Source organism: Takifugu flavidus, chromosome 1 (assembly GCF_003711565.1).
Source record: "Takifugu flavidus isolate HTHZ2018 chromosome 1, ASM371156v2, whole genome shotgun sequence".
Lineage (NCBI taxonomy): Eukaryota > Metazoa > Chordata > Actinopteri > Tetraodontiformes > Tetraodontidae > Takifugu > Takifugu flavidus.
The window spans coordinates 8,868,885-8,891,352 of record NC_079520.1 but is presented as its reverse complement, the minus strand read 5'-3'; the positions used below and the strand labels follow the sequence as shown (position 1 = coordinate 8,891,352).

The window sequence follows — 22,468 nt, the reverse complement described above, 5'->3', positions numbered from 1 at the left end:
CTTGACACGCTTTGGGATGTGCCGCCTCTCCGAGCTGTCATCTGCAGCGCGTCACACCATCTGCTGGTTGCAGGAACCTCTGCCTACTTCAGTTTATTTTGGGATGGAGTCTCTCCAGGGGACAAATCGGACACTTAGGATCCGCAACACTGGTAATGTATGTTTCTCTGGTGTCACCGTGTGTGCAGCTGTCTAATCAGCTCCCAACTCATCTGGAATGTGATTTCAAATGTGGATGAATGATTCTGTTTGCTACTGACACCAAATATGGACAAATGTGGTCACAAAAGCTCCTTCTTATATCGAGTTGTGCTAAATTAAAGTTGATGGCAAAGACCCGTAAAAAAATAAAATTATATATGTAAACATATTTACATAAACACATACACACACACACTAATATATATTAGAACATTTATTTTAATGGATGATTTAACCAAAAGCTTCGTGCGCGATTCATATTGGACTACATTTATAACAAAAACGAGCAAGTGATTTCATTCAACTTTATTTATCTTCAAATAACACTATAAAAGTGATAATGAAGTACAAATCTTTTAAAAACCATTTCAACACGATTCACTCAAAATGTGGCTGCTAGAATGTTTTGTGCTGTTTGGATGTGTGACAAAACCTGGGTCTAGTCTATATAGTCTACAGTATATTGCATAAATGTATATATGAACACCAAAACCAGTTAAAATATCATCTCATTTCATTCCACAATAAATATAAATATTTAAGCTCTCATACATGCTCTCATATAACAAAAGAGATAAACGTGTTGGTTTATGCATTGCTTTTACAATAAATAAATAAATAAATAAATAAATTAGGATTTCCCCGTCAGTTTTGGTATGATTTCCATACCCCTTTCGCATCTATAGTCTGTAATTACCACCTAGGTTAACCCTGTATTTTCATCACATACATTAAATGCTTATCTAGGAAGAAATTATGTGGAACAAATAAAGCTATCATGTATTAAATAAAAACAAAGCTCTAAAGTCGGCAGAAAAATGAAAGAGGAAGATTATTCGGGGATAGAAAATGATCACAGCAGGTTTTACTGACGTACCAGATAACACAGGTCTGAGGGACAAGAGGGAAATGGACATTTCTTTAGGAGAGTTTACAGAGACCGAGACCGGGGATGTTGTCCTCCACCTCCGTGTTCTTACAACCAGCAGCGTGGGCGCCAGCGTTGTGACTGAGCTGCATCAAAAAAGAGAGACCAGAGTGTTACTAGCAGCAGATGTACGTATATATTTCAGGATATCATCGCAAACATATAACGAATATTGGCAATGCTTCTGAAGCTCATGTGTGTATGTTTCCTCTGCGTTGGAAGCACAACGCGACTGTTTCCTGTAGATATCAGGGGAGTTTCCTCTAACAGAGCACCATCTTGTTCTGGAATAAACAAGTCAAGGTCAAAGTCTGACCTTCGACTTCTGAGGACTTGACCCTTTCCCTCAACCGTTGGCGTTCCAAGTGTTCCCAAATGACCCTTTTGACATCTCGTCCGTGATGTTGATGATGGGAATGCCTCTGCGAGTAGACGATTCGTATGGATGTTAGAGCTGAAGCGAGCGAGTCAAACTGTTTCACAAAGGAAACTCACTTGTAGCCCTCTAATGGCACTTGCACCCCTCCGTCCTCATCCTCCCCCGTCATGCTCTGCCCCTCCTCCTGCAGAGTGAGACACAGTTAGTGGGAGCTCACGTCTATGTGAGGAAGTGATGTTTCCACTGTGAGCGACGTCACCTCTTCAGCATCCTCCAGCTTCTTCTTCTTGCTCTCCGGCATGAGGTCGTCCAGCCAGCTCAGCTCTCTCTTAGTAAAGATGCAGTCCAGCAGCTTTCTGATGAACACCAGAGCCAAAACCTGCAGAAACAGCACACAGGCCACCACCATCATCATCATCTTAATCATCATCCTCATCATCATTACATTTCTATACCTGTATTTGTGACAGGAATGCAGATGGGAGAATTAGCATGTTTATTTACCATCATGGGAAAGACGATGGCGGCTCTGGAGGTCTTGATGATCCAGAGTAGAATCAAACAGCTGAGCTGGATGATGGTGAAGAGGTGCACCTTCCTCAGGGGCACGTGTCGCAGGTAGATGAAGTCTGGCTGGTGCTTGGCTGGCATGCCGAAAAGTGTGAGACGGTCGAAGAACTGGAGAAGATAAATCAACAAGCACATGGTTACTGACCTTTTCCCTCCACATGGGGGCGATGAACAGAAAAACAACAGAAAAGCAGTAAGCGGGGAAACTACACTGACGTATTACTGCATCACATCAAGAACAGCCTAAAAAAACTGTATCTTTTTTGACATTTTAATATTTTGGTTCTCATTTTAATCTGTGCCACATTTTTTAAATGTTTTTTTGTTTGTTTTAAATTAAATACAATTTTCAAAGACGACAAATAAAGCCAGCAAAATGAAGAATGTGGGGAGAAACAAGGCAATTAAAAAACAGTCTTAGGTGTTCTGTAAATACTAGAAACTCACAAGAGGCCAATTAACACTTTTAATCTGGGCAGCCAGACAATATGGAGCGATTCCCTACCATGGCTTAGTGAGAATTTCAAAGCTGCACAGATCCAGAGTGTCTATAAATTTAAAACTTCAGCATGCAGACCAAATGTCTGTCTCATCTCAGCGTTCACTCAACAAAAGTTTAAGAACAAGACTAAGTGCCTGAAGTCAGAGTGAGGAATGTACATTTCTTTATTTGCCAATTTGTGGGGGAACAAAAGATGACTAATGTAATAGATTTTACCTGAATGCCTTTGAGAGATGACGCCCCCATGTACAGGAAGACTCCATACAGCACTGGCATCGGAATGAACTGAGGAATCGCAAACAAGTATCACTGTTAGCAGATAAAACTTGCTGTTTGATGCTTATTATAAAGAGAATGCTCATCCGGTTTAACCCCGGTGGTCACCAGGTAACTCGGCCTACTAAACACCATCAGTCTGACCTGCAGCACAGAGGTCATGAAGACTGAGGAGCCCATAAGGGTGAAGATCATGAGGCCTGTGAGCCGCTGCTCTCTGATTCCCAGAAACTTGGGCTGCTCCCCAGGAGCAGAACACTCCGATTCGAGCTTCAGGCTGTTGACGTGGGTGATGGAGAGGACGGTGGCTGCTACAAACCAAGGCAAGCCCATTAAAGAGCACACACCCAGCATGAGCCCCACCATGAACAGATCCAGGTGGTACCCACAGCCTTTCTGAATGGACCACAGAACCAGTTAGTGACAGCATAGTTACAGCAAAGGCAGCACGGGAACGGGCTTTACTTTGAGTTTGTGCTCCTTCCTGTTGATGATGACAGCTGTGATCTGCTGGTCCATGAAAATGAGGATGGTGCAGAGCAGAGCTGGGACCACGGTGATCACCGCAGTCCACCAGGGGTTGGGCCCCAGCGGGTTGATGAACCAGCCCCGGTCATCTCTGGTTGGCTGGTTGCAAACAGAAAGAACACATGACTTGAAGCCTGTTTAAGAATAACGACAGCCAAGCTTTTTTTTGCTTCCACAGTTCACCTTAAAAACACTGGGAACCTTTAGTTTTGGAGAGGGAATCCCTAAAGAATAGTCGACTAAAACCATGGTAACGATGGTGAAGAAAACAGCAAAGTCACTGATGACGGACCTCACCTAATAAAACAAAGAAAAACTTGATTTTCTTCTTTTATTAAAATGAAACATGCATGTGACCCGATGTAGAATCAAGCACTAGTCACTCCGCAAATGTTTGACATAAAAGTTGAAATTCATAGTTTTGACCACTAGAGAGCAGCACATTACAAAGTATGATAAAAAAAAGTTTGTTTAATCAATACAATAGATTGTGACGTAATAAATGACCACTGGTACCTTTGTGGGAAAGTAATTACTGAACTTGAACCCCTTGAGAAAGGCCGACATGATAACCGTGGAAAAGAAAAGAATGACACACCAGAAGAGGACGTCGGGGACGTAGGGGCCCTTGGGACCGCACGCGCTGCCGACAAACTCCCCACGCTTTTCAACACAGTCCTGCAGAATCATTTGGCAAGTAATTAGCAATATAGCAAAATCAAAGGGTGAGCATCAGTGTCAGCCCAAAACCTTGCTTTTATCATGATTTGCAGTGGGTAATCCAATGTAATCCAACCCGCATGGCCTTAATCTCTGCTGTCCATCTTCCTCCATCTGGGAGCGCGTGCCACTTTAAGGTGGGACGTGCATCTTTTTCAACAGCGACTTTTTAATTCTATGATATAAAAGCTGGTTTGTGACCGTGACAATAGAAGACTGAAAGAAAGAAAGAAGAAAGAAAGAAAGAAAGAAAGAAAGAAAGAAAGAAAGAAAGAAAGAAAGAAGAAAGAAAGAAGAAAGAAGAAAGAAGAAAGAAAGAAAGAAGAAGAAAGAAAGAAAGAAAGAAAGAAAGAAAGAAAGAATAGAGTAGATAATACCTTGACCTCCAGTGCTTCCCAGTAGATTTCAGAGACTGTGACATTGTTCATCTCCCAGTACTTCAGGGTTCCATTGGTGGGATCAGAAGGCTCAAAGCACGAACATCTGCGGAAACACATGAACATCTGGGTGACCCGGTAATCCCTCAGTTTGCAGGGATTTACCTCGAAGAAATGAACTGTCCACAGCGATTATCCCCGCACTGAACAGTAGGTTATTGTGCGAGAACGGCCTGCATACGAGTACGTGGTGAGCTTGTCCAGGTTGTTGTTCCTGTTGAAGGGGTAGTACTTGTCCAGGTAGATCAGCTTCTCCAAGGCCTCGTAGATGAAAATGATACAGATGAGCGAGGCAAAGGCTTCCTCCGTGAATCGCGTGATGTAACACACCAGGGAGCTAGCATCGGTGGCCACCAGCAGGATGCAGAGGAAAGCTGTCCACAGACCGATGCAGGTCCTCAGTGACAGGTAGGACAAGCCGTATTCTCTGAGTTATGAGAGACAAGAAGGAACAATTAAAACTGCATCACATTCTGGTTGTTGAATGGAAGCCATCATTACAATGTAAGCAATGAGAGGGTGAGGAATGTGCTACAGGGGACCGGATGTGCCAGAGACGCTTCATTCATGTCTCAGATTAAGCTAATCAAACACATCACAACGCAAAAATCAAGAACCTACTTGCAGAACTTGAACAGTATCTTCTCAAACACGAGCACGGGTCCAGTGCTGCCCAGGATGGTGAGAGGCTGCCCGGCGAACAGGGAATATGCTATTCCGGTCAGGGAGGCTCCAAACAGCGACTCTATGGCACTCTGGCGAACAAGAAGACACACAGCGTTACCTTTAAAACTGTCCCACCGCTTCGGAATGTCTACAACAGGACGGGGAAGGATTTACGATGCGGCCCTCCGTGGCCTCGCCCAGCAATCCGCCGAAGGTGATGACGGGAGACATGCAGGCGCAGTAGAGGAAGAGGAACGAGGCCACACACTGAAGGTTACAGGCGTCAGTGTAGTCCGACAGGTAGTGGGGAAACTTCCTCTTGATGTCCAGAAACAGTCCACCGAACCACCTGCCAATACACACAGGAAGACGTTTGCCACACGTGCTGCATCCGTGCACGGACTATTTAGCTCTAATCTGTCAAAGGCGAGATTATCCCAGTCTGGGCCACAAGGAGTTCAGGAGTTGCTGGGCAACAAGCAGAACCACACAAACCTGGACAGGTTACCAGGCTGACACAGGACACACACACACACACACACCATTAGACACACAACCCCAGTAGATCAAAATATAGTCTGTGGGAGGAGGCTGAAGTACCTGAGAGAACCAAAATCACATCACAAAACTGTAAAAAAAATCACATTACAAACTGAGTCATTTAATTTTAAACAACTGAACTTAGTTTCTACCTTCAGAATTATTGTTTTCATCTGAATATTATATAATACTGAAAAAATCTCATCACCGTAAATAGAGATATTGAGGCAGCACGTTTCCATGGAAACTGCTTTGTGACTAACCGCAGACCCAGTCGAGCAGCACCTTGTGATCATTTCTTTCAATATTCCGGGTTGTAATTAAACTTGTGTGTTTAACAGACCAGACAACCGGCAAACATTCAAACCTCTGACAAGAGAAATTAAAAAGTATTGATGCATCACTTTGGAGCTTTTACATCTAACAACATCCCATCTTGATTCTAAACACTCCAGGACACCCTCAGAGGTGCCCAGACCCTGTTCTGGTGGGTCAAAGCGGTTTTGTTGGCAGGAGAGGAGCAAAGACACTATTTGGTTGAGGTTTTGTAGCTCTAACGCTAAATGTGGTGATCTGACAGAGCTGTGCAGGTTCTTGACTCCACACCTGCCAGTGCGTTGAAGTTCTGGACCACCGTGGCCACCAGGCTCCTCTTCTTCCTCACCCTCCACTAATCCGTTAGGTAAAAGGTTACTTTTCTTCCTCTTCTCCTATTGAACAAACAATCAACAGCAGTTAAGTTCTTCTGGTTCTGAGGTCTAACAGCTCAGCTGCCGGGCTCGGACCCACCTGTGACGGCACGTTCTTTGGAGGTTCTATACGTATGGATGGGTCCCACTCTCCCGGAGGAAGGACGGTCACTTGGTCCAGGAATTCATCGATCCCGGCAATTAGATCGTTGCGGTCTTTCGCTTTGTAAGCGACATCGTGGAAAACCTGAAGATAGATAGATGAAAGAGGCTCAACTCCCGTAGAGAGTAATGGCTGACTAATCAAACGATTGTCATAAAAACTTGGAGCCGCGTCTCATGCTGTGAAATGTCCCGCCACTTCAGAGATTTGTCACTTTGTGCTAACCTGTGAATTTATGCAACGCGCCTGCACAACCAAGCAACAGTGGATCGGCCTTTAAGACAGCGGAGCATCATGAAGAGCAAAGTGAAAACCATCAAGTACATTTGTTACCTCATCTGTCATCAGCGTCGCCATGGATCTGCCAATTTCATGATACTGAGGGCCCCTGCCCGAAGGCCCAAGGAGGAGGAACAGAAACCTGGAATCAAAAAGGTTTGGTTCAAATAAAGACAGATAATAAATATAATGACAAATGTTCTCTAATCAACTAAAATTGTCACATATGCATCAGTATACGTTCCATTCATACAGCATTTGGATTAAGGTCAAAGGTCAATTGAGGTTGTTGGGTTGCGAAGTTTGTTAAATAAGCACTATTACTATGTAATAGTAACAGATGCATTTCATAATAACATAGCGAAATGACAAATTAGGCAAATGATGCATTGATGACTCAGATTTGAAATGAACCGTGGCCAAAAAGGATTAGGACGCTGGAGAGGTCTCCCTTTTTTCTCCGTGAATTGGGCATTAAAATAAACATTAATCCACTGGAGGCAGAAAGAAACTACATGAAACATGTTTCAGAGGCAAGAAAATGTAAATATTCCTCTATTCAGAGGTTCTAATAGTCCTGGCCACCACTGAACATGGAATAAAATATACTTGACCAAAGTATAGCAGTCCAGTTTCCAGGTTTTCACCACCGTAATCCCGACTATATTTAGAATCTGCCACATACCTGGTGGTGATGGGGACTTCTGCCAGACCGCTGAGAAGAACCGCCGGCGACAGGCGGACAAACGCCACCATGGGCCTGTTCAGAAAGTCCGCCTCTCCCACTAAGACGTTGCAGGCCTCCGCCCCGGCCGGGATCTTTTTCATGAAGTGAAGATCTATCTGGAAGGAAAGCACTGATCGTTTAAAATATCCCCCATAATGCTCTCTGGCTCCGTCAGGTCAAAGCTGCTTTAACTTGAAAGCACATTATGAAAAGTTAGAACCAGCCACGTTATGTCACGACTGAAATCTGTCAATAAATGAATCATTATTTTGCCCTTAATCCCCACATTAAACCTGGAATAAAAAAGAGGCATTACTGGATCTTCTCTAAATACAGTCGCGACGCTCCGATTTAACGTCACATGTGACGAACTCTGAAATTTCGACGTTAGTTTGACCAGATCCAGATGTAAATCAGATGACAGGTTGCATTTTCCTCCAATATGAAGCCTAGAAGCACGAAAAGCTGCTGGATCTCAACTGCTCGCTGATGCGGAAGGTTTTGGACTGTCGGACGTTTTCAGCGTTAATGATGTGACAAGAGATGACTGGAGTGTTGCCTGTTCCACATGTGGTCCTCCATCTCTGAGGCTGGATCCACCCGGGAGGAACATTTTTAATATCACGCAAAACATCTCACACACACACACACACACACACTCAAAGATATGGGATTTGTTGCTTTTTAGAGGTTCTCAGATTATTCTGTGATGAGACACAACACATGAGACGCTTTATATACTGGCCTCAGCAGGAGGGTGAACCCGCAGATATTTGTGCCAGGAGATTTTATCTTTGTCTTTGCTGTGTGTGCTCATTATTGGCACTGAAGGACTCATATAATGGTCATAATCCTAATCCCTGACTATAGTAGATGACTGCAGGAGAAAGGGATGTACCGGAATTTGGGTTACAAGCCTGTTAAACAGTCACTCTGTGCGTGCATGTGTGTGTGTGTGTGTGTGTGTGTGTGTGTGTGTGTGTGTGTGTGTGTGTGTGGGTGTGGGTGGGTGCCTGCACATACTTGTAATTCCAATACTATTGCATATAAGATGAGTATACAACATTTTCATTGCAATAGAGAGAGAAAACACTTCTTATATTTAATATTTGGTTACATCTGATGATCCTTGTGTCCTAAAATAATGGTAATCAAATATTAATATTTACTCATGCAAACATATTTATTAAATGTGAAATTTCCCAAAATGAAAGCTCATTCAGCCTTTGAAGGTTGGAGGTCATCGGCCTACACGGCTTTACCTTACTAAAGTCCACAAAACTGTTGTCTTTGCTCTGCTCCGCTTTCCCCTCTGGACCCGCCAACTGGGACTGGGAGGATGTCATCTGATCTGGATGATCCACAAAAGAGAGAACACGATCAACGGAAGGAGACCAGATACAAACATTTCCATCACTCCTCAGCTCCTTCCAGCTCTACACTTCATACATCAGTTTCAGCTAGGAACAAACATATCTGACTCCAACATATCACCAGGGATTAGGGCTCTCAGGGGCAGATGCTCATGGTCAGAGAGGAGCATCGAATCACGAATGGAATTCTGATCTAGCCTGTGAGCTACTGTTAGCCTAGTTAGCCTCTGGTCCTGGAACATATACAAAACTAGCATCTCCTTCGCTGGGGTTCAGGTGTGTAGTTCGGTCTTCTAATGTTTCAGCTGAAGAACCTTAACAAGGTAAATAAATAAATAAATAAAGTCATTCAGAGTTTTGTCAGCAACAACGTCACTTATGGGATTTTCTTAGCAATATGTTATTTAAGCGTAAGCTGGTAAAGGAGTCACATATTGTATAAAACAGCACCTGCTGACTGCAGTGGGGCAGCGGCAGCTGGGCGGGCAGATGGCAGGTGCTGGATTCATCAGAAATCCAAAATACAAATATTATGACCAGATGACTCAGACACATGCACATATTCCACAAATATTAATTAACTACATTTTAATACAAACCAGATTTCACAATCCAGCAGATGAAAGCACTGGTTCCAAACCAGTTAAAGACTATTAGTGCCATAATGGTAAATGAAACATAATGGAATGGCACATGCTTGTTTATCGCTTATGGAAAGGTAAGCTCAGAAAGGTTCCATTATTTATACCATGAGCACATATAAAAGCACATTCACCGTAATACATTTGTGTTTCTCCAGCTTCAGACGTTACATATATGCACGTGGAAAAGCAGGATTAAGTTCTTTACGGTCGAGACTTCTTTTTATGCGAGTATATTTGCTATATGCGGGGCATAGGCGTGTCATCATTGACTTTAACGTCATGTATAGGTAAATGAAGGGGCAAGCTAACATTTGCTTCCTTGTTCGTCAGATGTAAGGTCAGGGAAGGACAGCTACAGGATCTCTCTTTGGTCTTTTAGGCCAATAGAAGGGCAGTGGGTGTCTCATATCTTAAGAATCATGCATAGATGTTAAATAAGCAGAGGTGTGCCTCCTCTGGTTTCATTTGACATATTTTGAAGCCTGTCAGATGGTCCTAAAGCTGAGTTTGGTGTCATTGTTGATTAATATGCTAGTGGTGTTTGGGTTCTTCACCATTTTTGTCCAGGTGGAGCTCTGAGGCACGCCGACCCATGTCAGCAATGGAACGGACAATCGGCAGACGATTCGCCAGCTTCTTCTGGTTCTGGTGATGATGGTGTTTCAGCAACGTTTCTCGCACCTTCTTTCTCAGCTCGTTTCCAATGGGTGAGTATATCTCCTGGTGGTCCAAGACCATGTCTAAAGTAGAAATTTGGCAGATGGCATGGGTCCAAATGTTGTCACAAAAACAAGATGTTCACATCAAAATGGCAAGGCAAAGGCTTTATTTTTCCTTAAATTCAAACTCTTTCAAAGATCATTAAAACCATCACCTGCTATCTCTTCGATAGTATTGGCCCTCATGTCCAGCAGCACGGTGCCGCTGAAGATGCAGCTCCGCAGCTCAAACAGGCTGTGCAATGACAGCGTGGCCACATACGGTTTGCTCCATCGCTCGCCTCCATCCTCAACATCCTCCTCGAACTTCAGCCACCTGTAACAGGAGATTGAGTGCCAGTCAGCAGAGGCCGATAGACGACAAACTGGTCGGCCATCTGTTCTTGCTGTATCACCAACACTTGGGCGTGCTAATTTCTTGTAAAGAGGCAAGAAATGAGCAGAAAATGATCTTCCTTGCAATTACAGCCATGGGTTTCAACTACTTACTGGAATGGGACTGCACGTTTCCCACACATGGACATATATTTCATTAGCAGGAGTGGGATCATGGGAATTTCTGCTCCATTCAATCAGAGTAATGGTATGACGGGTCTGTGTGGGGGTGCCAGGTCGTTGTCTGGCTAACTGTACCTGGCGCTTTCCCTCCACTCTGAATCCTCCCCATCTCGAACACAGATTTCATCCATCTCTGTGAAAAGGTCATGAGGGATATGCTCCTCATCGTCATCTTCAGCGCCCAGCAGGAACTGCACTCTCTGCGAGGGAGTGTCTGTGGACGCAGACGATAGGACGGCACGTTCCAGGCTTAAATGCTGGTCTTAAACGTCCAAAGTGCTTAAAAACTCAGCTATACCATAAACTGGAGACTCTCTACCCTCCACCAGGGTTGGAGTCCGATCACTGCTCCTCCTTCTGTACTTGTTTCCATGGTGACGGTGTTTTCGGTGGCTGCGGCGCCTCTTTGTACTGCCCAGGGGGACATGAACACCAATATAGAGAGTCCTGTGGCCTGGAGACATGTTTGTTGGTTAGAACACATCAGTGCAGTGTGTGTGTGTGTGTGTGTGTGTGTGTGTGTGTGTGTGTGTGTGTGTGTGTGTGTGTGTGTGTGTGTGTGTGTGTGTGTGTGTGTGTGTGTGTGTGTGTGTGTGTGTTCCATGTGTTTTCAGTGTGTGTACATGTCTGTGTGCTTTCAGGAGCTTTACATAATCAGTGTGAGTTCACTCATCAGGGTTTAACTGATATTGTGTTACTCCATTAAGCTGTGTATTATTTATTATATATTTCTGTGCATCCTGTTTACATTATGTGGATGAAACACAATCACATTAGTGTAAAAATACCTCCAATCTTTGGTCATTTATTACATCACTGCAGTAAAATTAGAGTGGTGCCATCTGCTTGATCTATTTGCATTAATGCATGTATATTAAAATATTGCAGGCGCACAGTGAACATATCCTAGTTATGTTGGGAGTGTAACTGTTTCAGCCTGTGTGTATTTGTGCGTCCTGACTCATAATCGATGCATCAGCTCTTTTAAGCGTTTGAGTTTGTTGCAGCGTTCTGTGTGTGCATTTATACACCCGGCCCCCACAGCTCAGTAGACAGTGCACAGATGTAACCCCGGCGCTGCCTGAGCTCTGCAGCTGTGTCCAAATGCTCCCGTCAGGCTCTACAGCTTCATTATTTTACATGGGGACATAACGGGTACACCTTTCATTTGCACTAATGAATCACATCATTTGATTGAAACCATTGATGCTAACTCGCTCACCCACTCTTTTTTTAACCTCCCACACTGTTTCCAAAGCTGTTGGGAGTACGATCATCTGCTGGAACAGCCTGGTCTGATTTCTCCACGTACCTTCAAGATCCTCCTGCTCAAAGTTGGTGCCCTGCTGGCATCGTGTACCTCTCCTGTCCACAACGGCCTCGTCATCATTCCTCTGTAGTGACAAATTAAGAGCTGTTATTGACATTTAGGTTCATCACTCCTCATCCATCATTCATCACACCAGCAGGAGCAGATTAGAGCGCAGGAGTAGCATCCAGGGGGCTCCATCATGAGGTTCCTCAAGGTTTTTACAGAGTATTAAGTGGGCGATAAATATGCTATATAGTTTTGTGAAAATTATGCAGAAATTGAGGCTGTTGCTGCAAACATTGATTGAATCTTTACAACCGTGTGCTGCGCCGCCTTCACGACTGTCTGGATGAGTAAAATTCATTTCCTGTAAGTTCAGGCAGCCACAACAAGAAAAAGAAACAAAACTTCTGAAAAAGGACTGGTTCAGAACACGCCTTTTTCTCGGAATCTTGCTCGACATCAGCTGTGCCACCTTGACCCCCAGTTGACCATCATGGCAGGATGATAATTAAAGGCACAGCTGCTCACAGCTGGCTGGCCACATGCGCTGGAGAGGCATGTTGCTAATCTGCCTGCTGATATACAGGATTTAAGCCTCATCAACGGTTTCCATGCTGAAGCTGCTCAACCAAACTGTCCATTTTTGAAAAATTGCCTTGACGGGTTTATTTATTTTTCTGTTTTTCTACTGTTTATGTAAATTCAGTTAAACAGCTTACAGTGTTGTCGACGTGTGCGTCAAATCGGGGATCACTTTTCATTCCATTGGCACAACTGCAAATTGTGCTAATGGAATAGATCCTAGAGTCCTCCTCCGATCTATTCAGTGCCAGCTAAAATGTATATAGAAAACCTATAACTGACAATGGACAGTGGACACTAAACAGTTGTGTGTTCCTGTAAAGACAACACCTGTAAAGATCAAGTCAGGTGAATCACAGAACTCCAGACGTGTGGGACAATGAGCCCTTCCATGGTTCTGGTTGACTCTGTCACCGAGATGCTGCCTGGTTTTTCTCTGTAGAGAAACCTTTATTCCTCATCCCTCTAGAGGGTTATGGTCACATGCATTTCAGACCAATAAATGGAGGATCGTTATCACCAGCATTAAGACCTAACCCAGAAATACCTCAATCCTCCAACGGTCCAAAAATTTGTTTTAAGAATGTCCCAACACAGACCAGCTCTTATCCTGCCAGTCTCATGGGTGAAGGCTCGACATGTAGTCACACAACCTTCTGGAATCCCTGGATTTGTAGCTCTTTCTGCTTTCTGGCAGAGATCATCATCATCATCATCATCATCATCATCATCGTCATCGTCGTCATCATCATCATCAGCAAAGCACAATACACTCGAATCCTACCCGATATAGATTTTACTCTGATATAAGCGTGCACGTGCACGAGAAGGTGTGAGGTGTTGATGAGAGCCTGATCCCTGTTGTAACGAGGTTCACAGCTCTCTATAACCTGGATAGTTCAGTATAGTCTGGATTGCTGACGTCATCTGATGTCGGCAACAAAGATTATAGCAGATTTTTGCGATAACCATTTTGTCTTATACCACAGAAACAGGAAAAAAGAAGATAAAGTAATGAGTGCACCAATTTGAAACAGAATATTGAGAATAAGTACTTTGTATAAGCAGGAAAAGAGCCCGCGTTGTGGAGCTGAGCTCCTATTCTGAGATTCCCCCCTGACAGTAGTCGCTCAGTGTGAGCAACGCTAGCAATCCTGCACGAAGCCGTCTGAAAACGTGTGTTCGTCCAGCTTAGTCCGTGAAATTTTCCTTCATTTACCAGCAGGAGATTTTGGACACAGCATTTACCATTCACTCATCAGTAACCATATTTTAAAAAACTGCACTGGCAGAGCAGGCAGCCGAAGTGGTTTCACAGGATGTGGAACATATCCCTACAGATGGCGGTGGCAATTTTGGAAGCATCGGTGGCAGCAGTATCACTTAACTGCACACAGGCTTTCGTGTGGCACCGAAATCCCGACATGTTTCTTCAGTTAACTTCAGCATCTTGCACATGGACACGTTAGTTGAACATTTTGTAGAAGCTCACAGAGGCATTTCACAGCCTTGATCTCTCGATTTTGGTCCATGTCCATCTCCATAAGATGGATCAGTCATCAGCTCGGCGGAATTAAAGCAGGATTCCCGACGTGAAAATTGCCTTGACCTTTGCTACAGGCGCAAATGAAGAATCATTCCAGTCAGAAACTCCACACCACCACCACCACCACCACCACCAGCACCGCCATTCTAATGCAGTGAGGATCTCATGCCCTACCTGATGTTCAAAAAGCCACGGAGCCTCCAGTTTTTCCGAATACATGAGCTCTCCCTCTGTGTCCTCTGCTTTGGAATCACTTTAGTCAGAGTGCGACACAATCCCAAAAGCTCTGCGCTGCAAACTCCTGCTGCCCCGCTCACACCATGCCTGCCAGCCTCCGATGCCCTTCTGTTGTGTCAGACAACTGTAATTTGTGATTGAGCTCCTATCGACAGAACCACAGCACTCTCTCCTGCTGAGATTAATGCTGTGACATCATCACTGTTGCCCGGCAGCATGTCAACGCCGCTCAAGCCCGACGGATCCCACGCGATCTGTTTCTCTCTGTTAAGGCCACGATTAGCCAAAGGTCACGGCACGTCTGATCCATTTGTCCAAGTGGTGTGACTCACCAAACTCCTGCGTCCGACAGATGACCCGAAATTGGAATTCACCTAAAAGTTAGGAAAAAGAAAAAAAAAAGATAACTGGTTCAACATTTTACAGCTGCAGTATTTAGCTTTAAACACTTTCAAGCTGAGATATTTTCTTCTTGGGATTAGATGAAGATTAACACTAAAATGATATTTTTAGTTTTTTGTTTTTTTTCAATGTTCCCTGACTTTTAAGGTCAGTTTGCAGTTTTTCATTTTGACATCATGTGGTTCTCAGAAAGACTTTAAAAGCTCAGCCATCAACAGTAAAACCGGCTGCTAAGTGGAAAAAAAGCAAATGGATGATAGCAAAAACACCAGAGATCTCTTCTGAGAGCCCTCATTACTGTTGAGTCAATGTGAAGCTGGGTTTGTTGAGACTGCAAAGCATTAAGTTCCATTTTTATACCCAATAAAGGATACTGTTATTCAAAATGCCTATATTAATAAGACATATGGTAATAGGAAAGCATGGAATAATAAATAACGCAACAGCACATCGAAGATTCAAATGAGCAAAATTGTGCCAGTATCTGTTCAGAAAATACATCTTAATCTGTTTTCACTCTTCTTCAGTGGAGTTGTAAGTTCCTCAGTAACTTTACTTTTATGTTTTCTCTGCAGAAACAGGCCTGGGCAGTTTGGCGCATTTCTTTTAATGTCAACTTTTAAATGTCTCCATTAGTCCCCGGGTGCCGCATGTCACTTAGATTACACATGACAGTCTGGATGAAGAGCCTTCTTTAAATATTAATCCACATAAGTAAATATTTGTCCCCGGGGATGTGTGCTCTTACCGTGGGCAACAGCGGCTCTGACTGAGCTCCTCGCTCCGCTGTGTCCATCTTCCTGCCAGCGGTTCCTGCACAAATGGAGAAATGGAGACTTGGACTGCGTCTGGTCCCACAAGGCGCAGCCGTAACTGAGCGGACCCGCAGCAGTCAGTCACGGCTATGATCATGGTCGGCCAGCAGCGCGTTTGCGCCCTGTATTGTCCTTAATGCGTCTCTGCAATGACGCGGCTGCGTCATTATTAATCTTCATTTTAGACGCGGAGGTGCGGAGATTGAAATTTAATCCGCTAAACAATCGTTTTGTACCGCGTAAAAAAAATGTTCTGGAGGATGTAATAATGTCCCCAATATTTAGACATGGAGAGAAGCGAAGCACAACACACAGATCTTCATGAAACAACCAGATATTTTATGTTATTTACTCTTGAAACACATTTGAAACAATAATTTCCTAAACCAGACTAAGCCGAATGTTACATTTTATTCTCTTTTAATTATTTTGCGTTTTCTGTCTCCTGGTCATGTGATTCTCCAGCAACCCTTCAAATGACTCATTTAAGTCACTATTTTAACAAATGTATAAAAAACGAGTGTGTGTGCATGCAGACATGTAACCACGGTGCGGAAGCGGTGCAGAGACGTGGCTCTGATGAGGTTTTATGGTTTAACTTTTACTTGAACGACCTGGTTTGGTGACAGGCTGGTTAAGCTCCTGAATTTACTAAACCGAACAAAAGTGATGTGTGTGTGTGTGTGTGTTGTGTTGTGTGTGTGTGTGTGTGTGTGTGTGTGTGTGTGTGTGTGTGTGTGTGTGTGTGAGATGCTGTAATAATAGTAAAGTATCGCCATCTGGTGTGGGTGTAAACTGTGGATTCCAGAGGCAAACAGCAACATCGAGATGACACATTAACACAAAAATCGGTGAGTTGAGAATAACCTGAATCTGGTGATATTAACGTGGAATAAAATAAGACGTGTTCTGATTTTTCTCATTGCCCATCATTAAAAACAACAACCAAGTAATGAGAAGCTGGTTTGCACACGGTGCCGCATTCAGTTATCGCCATCTGCTGTTAATCCATGGAAGGTTTCGCTCTCCGTCTCCCTCTCTCACACACAGAAACACACACTCACATGCACACACGTGTGACTTGCGAGTGTGTCCTTCACACTAAAATTTGCTTTCTTCCAACAAAAACCCACTATTAAATGGAAAAGTTAACGCAGCCGTTGGCGTGTCGTCACATATTTATGAAAACCCCAAAATCACTTTGATACACTTAAGAGATCGATGTATTAATTCTTAATGCTTTGTTATTCGTAGTGCAGCGGCTGCTCTTAAACCTTTGTTTCATTTAACCTTTGTTTATGACTCTTTAAAGATGTAGAGTACGATCTTGTGCAATTTCCGGATTTATCAAACAGAATACCGGCAGATTCCCGGATAATCCTCATTGAATATCATTTTTAATTTTAATTTTAATTCTTACGCTATATGAAATAGTCCCTGTTGACTGGGCCTGATTTTCTTTCTTTTTTTATAGGGGGAGAAGAGCTATTCGTGATGCGTTCACGGACACTTTCTTTGTTCTAACCACATGCCATCACTGCGCTAAAGAATCTCTTTTATCATCATTCTAACATTATTTATTTCGTTTCCATCACATTACAACATATACAGAGATTTTCCACAACAACGCAGCATACAAATTATGAAAAACAAAAATAGGCGACGGAAGTAAATAAAAGAAAATAGACCCTACGTCTACATTTACCAACATGATTCAACTTGTACAGGTGTCAGGAATCGATGTCACGTCATTAACTTTTAGTAGCCTACACTTTTAAGTACAAAATACGAACTCCGCCTGCTGCCAGTATATGTGCTACACAAGAACATTTAATGGACTGGTTATATCTTTCATAAACAGTTTGGGCTACTAAAGATAGGAGATTTATTTCAAACACCACTAGTGAACAAACGATCACCATCACCAATATTATGTACATTATATTTATAACTGCAGTCTTTTTACTGAGCTCCGTGGAAACTCCAACTACGACGAGTTGGAAAAATTACATGTTTTATCAACGATAGATAGATAGATAGATAGATAGATAGATAGATAGATAGATAGATAGATAGATAGATAGATAGATAGAGATAGATAGATAGATAGATAGATAGATAGATAGATAGATAGATAGATAGATTTCTAACTGTGAGTATAGAAATTGTAATAACTGATGTCTTTCGTGCAGTTTTTCTCACATTCTCTCGGGGACAGCAGCTCAGACTTTAACGGGGACATTGTCTCAGATACTGGGGTCGGCGTGGGGGAGATCCTTCTCCGTTTGGCCTGTTCAAAGATTCCAGAGTCGCTTGAATCTATGGATTTAATGGAGGACGGCGTCTTTATCCAGTTCGACTCTGACGCTACGTCTTTGGCTTTGTTCTCCTCGGAGCCGCCAATGGGTGACCTCTCTGCCGGGATGGAGTCCCCCTCCTCGGCCAGGTAGCTGGTGCCGGCTCTGCCTCCGATGGAGTTGGAAGGCCAGCAGGAAAAGACCGAACCGGATTTGCTGTTCACGCCACAGTACTGCGGCGGCGTGCGTCCTCCCCAGCCCGACGGGTCTGCGTAATAGCCAAGAGGGCGGTTGGAGCAGCCTGCGGTCGACAGAGGAAGAGCCTTCACTCCGGCCGCTGCGTAGGACAACAAGGTGGCCGCGTTACCGGCGAAATCAGCGGCGTCGTATGCCGAGGCTGCGAAGTCCAGTCGGTTGTTGGCAGGGGTGACAAACCATCGCTGCGGGGGGGTGTCAACAGTGGGCTCCTCGCTTTGCTGCGGGGATAGCAAGCTGTTGCCGAGTGGGACGCTGCGCTCCGTGCCAGGACCAGTCCCCATGCCAGGGTGAAAGCGAGATTTGGCATAAGTGCTGACAAATTGGTCCTGCAGGAAAGAGCTAGGCATGGCGTATCTCGCACCCGGCACGATCTGTGAACGAGGAGAGTCACCCGGAGATGGAGTTAGGCGGTCGATGTCGCAGCCTGTGTAGACACTGCAAAAAACAAGGGAAGGGAAAAACACAGAAACAATTCAGTCACTCAGTTCTGACAGACTCTCCGGAAACAAAGACTTTGGGGTCAGAACCATTCAGCCAAACAGGCCTTCTGCTTCATGCGTGTGCACATGGCGTTAGTCAACGTAAACCCCTCACACAGTCTTAGAAAAGTTTGGGTGTTTCATTTTACATTGAGGGGAAGAGGAATCGAAACAAAAATATTCTCGTAAAGTTAAAAAAAAATCTTAAATTTTGATCTGTGCTTACGTATTTTTTATTTAATTTTACGTTTCAAAATATGAAATCGGCCTATGTGCAGAAAGATTAATGTTAAGACTGCAGGTGGAACATTTTTGCCTAAAAAAACAAGTAAAAATGAAAAACCTTCGTTTAGACATTTTTATTACAGAAGCGTAAATACAAAAAAAATGTTTGAAAAAAATTAATAAATCTTACGTGTCATAGTTGTCCCGAAATCCTTTGGCAAACGGATTGTGGTCGATTTTTAATTGCGTAATCTGTGAAGAAAGTCATTAATTAATCATGAATTATCGAGTTTGCAGGATACAGACTGCTGGCTGATCACGTGCTTTTTTAAAAAAAAAAATTAAACTTAGTTTTAAGAGATAAACGCGATTTCTATGTAAAATATTGCCAGAGAAAATCTTCAATTTATACTTTTTGCTTTCAAATTACACATCTCTCAGCTTCGTGGGAAAAGTACGGGACATTTTAGATAAAATTGTACAGGCCTATTGTGAAAACGAGCTCAATAAAAATGAACGTGCGTGAAATGGACGTGCGTGCTGTAGCCGCCGAGGCCAAATAAGAAATATCCGTACGTCGGTGTTCTGATAGGCTGTGACGGCGACGAATTGCGTCTCTGTGAAGGTGAAAGTCTGGACTCGTCCTGGTTGGCTGGTGTCCTCTGTCCCATCTTCGTTCACTTCCACCACATGGAGCCGAGGCTGGTACTTGTGGAGAGACTGAAGAACCACCATCTGGAGAGCCGAGCAAAGACGCGCGTCAGAAACTCAGCAGCAAAGTTTGGAACGGTCGAACAATGCAAATGCTACACTCCTCTAATTCCATCTGATCTTCTGTGTGCCGCAAATACACCATTTTGGGCGCAAACGAGTTACTAAACTGAGGAAGACTCGGCTGGAATTTCATCACATTAATAATCAGAACATGTTGTTCCTGAAGCAGCTGGCATGCTGTTGCGTACCTGCCCCGTGTTGTTGGAGGCACCTTTGTTGTTTGTGAGTTTAAGCTTTCCAAACGAGATTTCTTGACGCATCCAGTGCGCACCGGTGTTTGGCGAATCCGGGTGCATGTAAACCCTGTTTCCTAAAATAAGATTGAACCGACAAATATAAAGAAACCTTTACAATTAATGTATATAGCGTAGATTATATATTATAATTAAAATTATTATTTAAAAAAAACAGGTAACCTTAAATCGGAATTTTAAAAAAGAGAATGTAATATCGCACCTATGACATTGGTGTCTGCCTTCCCGCATGGCACCCACTTGCCTCCTTGAAACCGCCAGTGATTTGGGTCAGCAAGTATTACATCCACAAATATATTGTAATGGGCAGTTGGGTCAAGGCCAGAAATGTTGAAGCTTAAAAATGGAAACATCCGTCTGTGGGGAAAATGAGGACATTTAAAAATAAAAAATAACCATCAGGCAAAAATGGTTTAAATTCCAAGTTGTCTTTTATTTCGCTGGTGAAAACGACTCGACGCTAAAGTGTATTTAGAGGGACGCGGTGGCGTCTCCAGAAAAGTCGGCAGGCACTTACCGTCCTTGCTTTGTGATGATCATTTCTGTTTGATGCCTGTGGAACTTTAGCCAAAGGGCCCTGTTGCACAGATACACCTGCGCTTTCCCCGGAACCAGCCCTGCCTGCGCGGTCGAGAACTGGTAAAAAGCCCCTCCTTGGTACGTGTGTCCATACTGTTGCGCGTAAGGGTAGCCCGCCGCCGGGTAGCCTTGAGGAGAAGTGTTGGTCAAAAGGCTGTTGTAAGCTCCGTTAGATATGACCGGGTGGTGGGCCATGTAGCGACTCGGACTCCCGATAGAGAAAGCCGGGTGCGCTGGTCCATGCTGGCTCGGGTATGGAAACATGGCACTGGGAGCTGCTGAGACTGAGTGCGGCTGAGTAGACGGAGAAAAAATGCACCTTTCTCCTGCAGATCCATCGAAATTATGACGGATGTCAGAGACTCCGTGAAGATCAGGAGAGAGTTTGCCCCTCTGGACGTCCCCTGATGCGTCCTTAGAGTCGGGAAAATTGTCTGCCTCTGACTGATTCGTCATCTCCCTGGAGTTTTTTTTCAGGGGTGAACTTCTCTCCAGGTTGTCACTTGCACATATAATAGGATGATCCTCCAACGGAAGCTCTGGTCCATCGGAGCCCTCAAAGCCACTGCCCACATTCATAAATTTCTTGGACAGATCACTCGCGGGCGAGACGCAGCTCTCGACCTGCATAGCTTAATAAGACGCCACCACTAGTTTCAACATATATCACAAGCTGTTGTGCACGCCCTTCTTAATCTAACTCTATGAACGCGCTTTGCAATCACTCGAAGTATCGAAAGCAGCAAATTAGCCAATACCATCTTGCAACCAGGAAGCATTTTCTATCCGTCCCTCTCTGCGCTGCGCTAATGAAACGAGGCCTGTCATTGGACGGTTGGAGGCTGTAATTTAATTAGACAGCTCTTAATTAGGACAATCTGTGGAGCGCTGCTGAGCAAATGTGATTTGTTTATGTGTCACACGTGTCTATTTTTGATTAAAACATATGGATGCATACTCTTTAATATTTGTCATCATGAAAAACACTTAAAAAGATAAAAACCTTTACCTGCTTGCAGAGAGCGGACCCTCAAGTCAGCCGCGTTATTTACCTATTTACCGCCGTTATTTACCTATTTATGCGCCATGAGTGCCAAAGGATGTCTGCCGCGGAAGCCAAGATATATTATTAACACGCCAAAAATGACAGCCCATGACAACCAGAGCATCTGATGCCTTAAAATGTTTGTGATATGGCGTGAAATCACGGCGTCCCACTGAAGATGTGTTTATGAGCCGCGGTGCTGGTTAATATTTCATGCCTTAAAGTTACGAGCCGGCGGGCTGATAACAGAGCTGCTGAGGTGACTGCGCCTCTTAAACTGAAAGGGGAGGTTCTGCAGAGCAAAATACGATTTAAAAAAAACAAAACAAATAACTTTGATGGTGACAATTTAGCGGCGCTGCAAAATTGACGGTGTTTTACATCAAACTGGCTAAAAGTGCATTTCGCGGCACAGTTTAATAAATCCATCCATCCTTTTTTTTCCAAGGCTTCCTGTGATAAATAGTAAGTGGTGCTGATTTTTAGTGCCCCAGAAAAACACGGGCATTTTTTGATTAAAACGACACAAAGAAATGTGATAATTTAACATTATTTTCACCACTGGTATTAAAGTTAAAGTGCTGGATTATGCGTTTAATGGGACTTTTGAAAAAGTTTTGCATTAAAAATGTTCTCTCAGGACCACACACTCCAAACATAACATACACAGCCACAGATTAAGGTCCTTTATCAGCACCCTGTGGATTAAACATCACCTCTCTTATTATTCTGCACTAGATAAATGATTAAGAAGGCGAGTC

At 43.7% G+C, this 22,468-nt stretch overlaps 1 protein-coding gene across 1 annotated transcript; it reads right to left on the bottom strand.

Annotated features, from left to right (window-relative positions):
• Window positions 1–492: 492 nt before the first annotated feature.
• On the bottom strand, window positions 493–21,380 carry LOC130530065 (sodium-driven chloride bicarbonate exchanger-like). The gene is made up of 33 exons (XM_057040939.1): window positions 20,601–21,380; window positions 20,286–20,440; window positions 20,018–20,139; window positions 19,632–19,790; window positions 19,246–19,307; window positions 17,972–18,786; window positions 17,590–17,612; window positions 15,730–15,781; window positions 14,517–14,581; window positions 12,212–12,293; window positions 11,198–11,353; window positions 10,975–11,113; window positions 10,497–10,657; window positions 10,177–10,362; window positions 8,868–8,956; window positions 7,564–7,721; window positions 6,933–7,020; window positions 6,537–6,683; window positions 6,354–6,457; window positions 5,382–5,556; window positions 5,163–5,296; window positions 4,723–4,968; window positions 4,482–4,587; window positions 3,901–4,062; window positions 3,568–3,681; window positions 3,322–3,483; window positions 3,001–3,252; window positions 2,797–2,865; window positions 2,013–2,186; window positions 1,768–1,887; window positions 1,625–1,692; window positions 1,446–1,551; window positions 493–1,215 (listed from the first exon to the last, which is right to left on the bottom strand). Exons 1-32 carry the CDS (start codon window positions 21,290–21,292, stop codon window positions 1,476–1,478), a joined length of 5,313 nt encoding a protein of 1,770 aa, XP_056896919.1. The 5' UTR covers window positions 21,293–21,380; the 3' UTR covers window positions 493–1,215; window positions 1,446–1,475.
• Window positions 21,381–22,468: the final 1,088 nt, after the last annotated feature.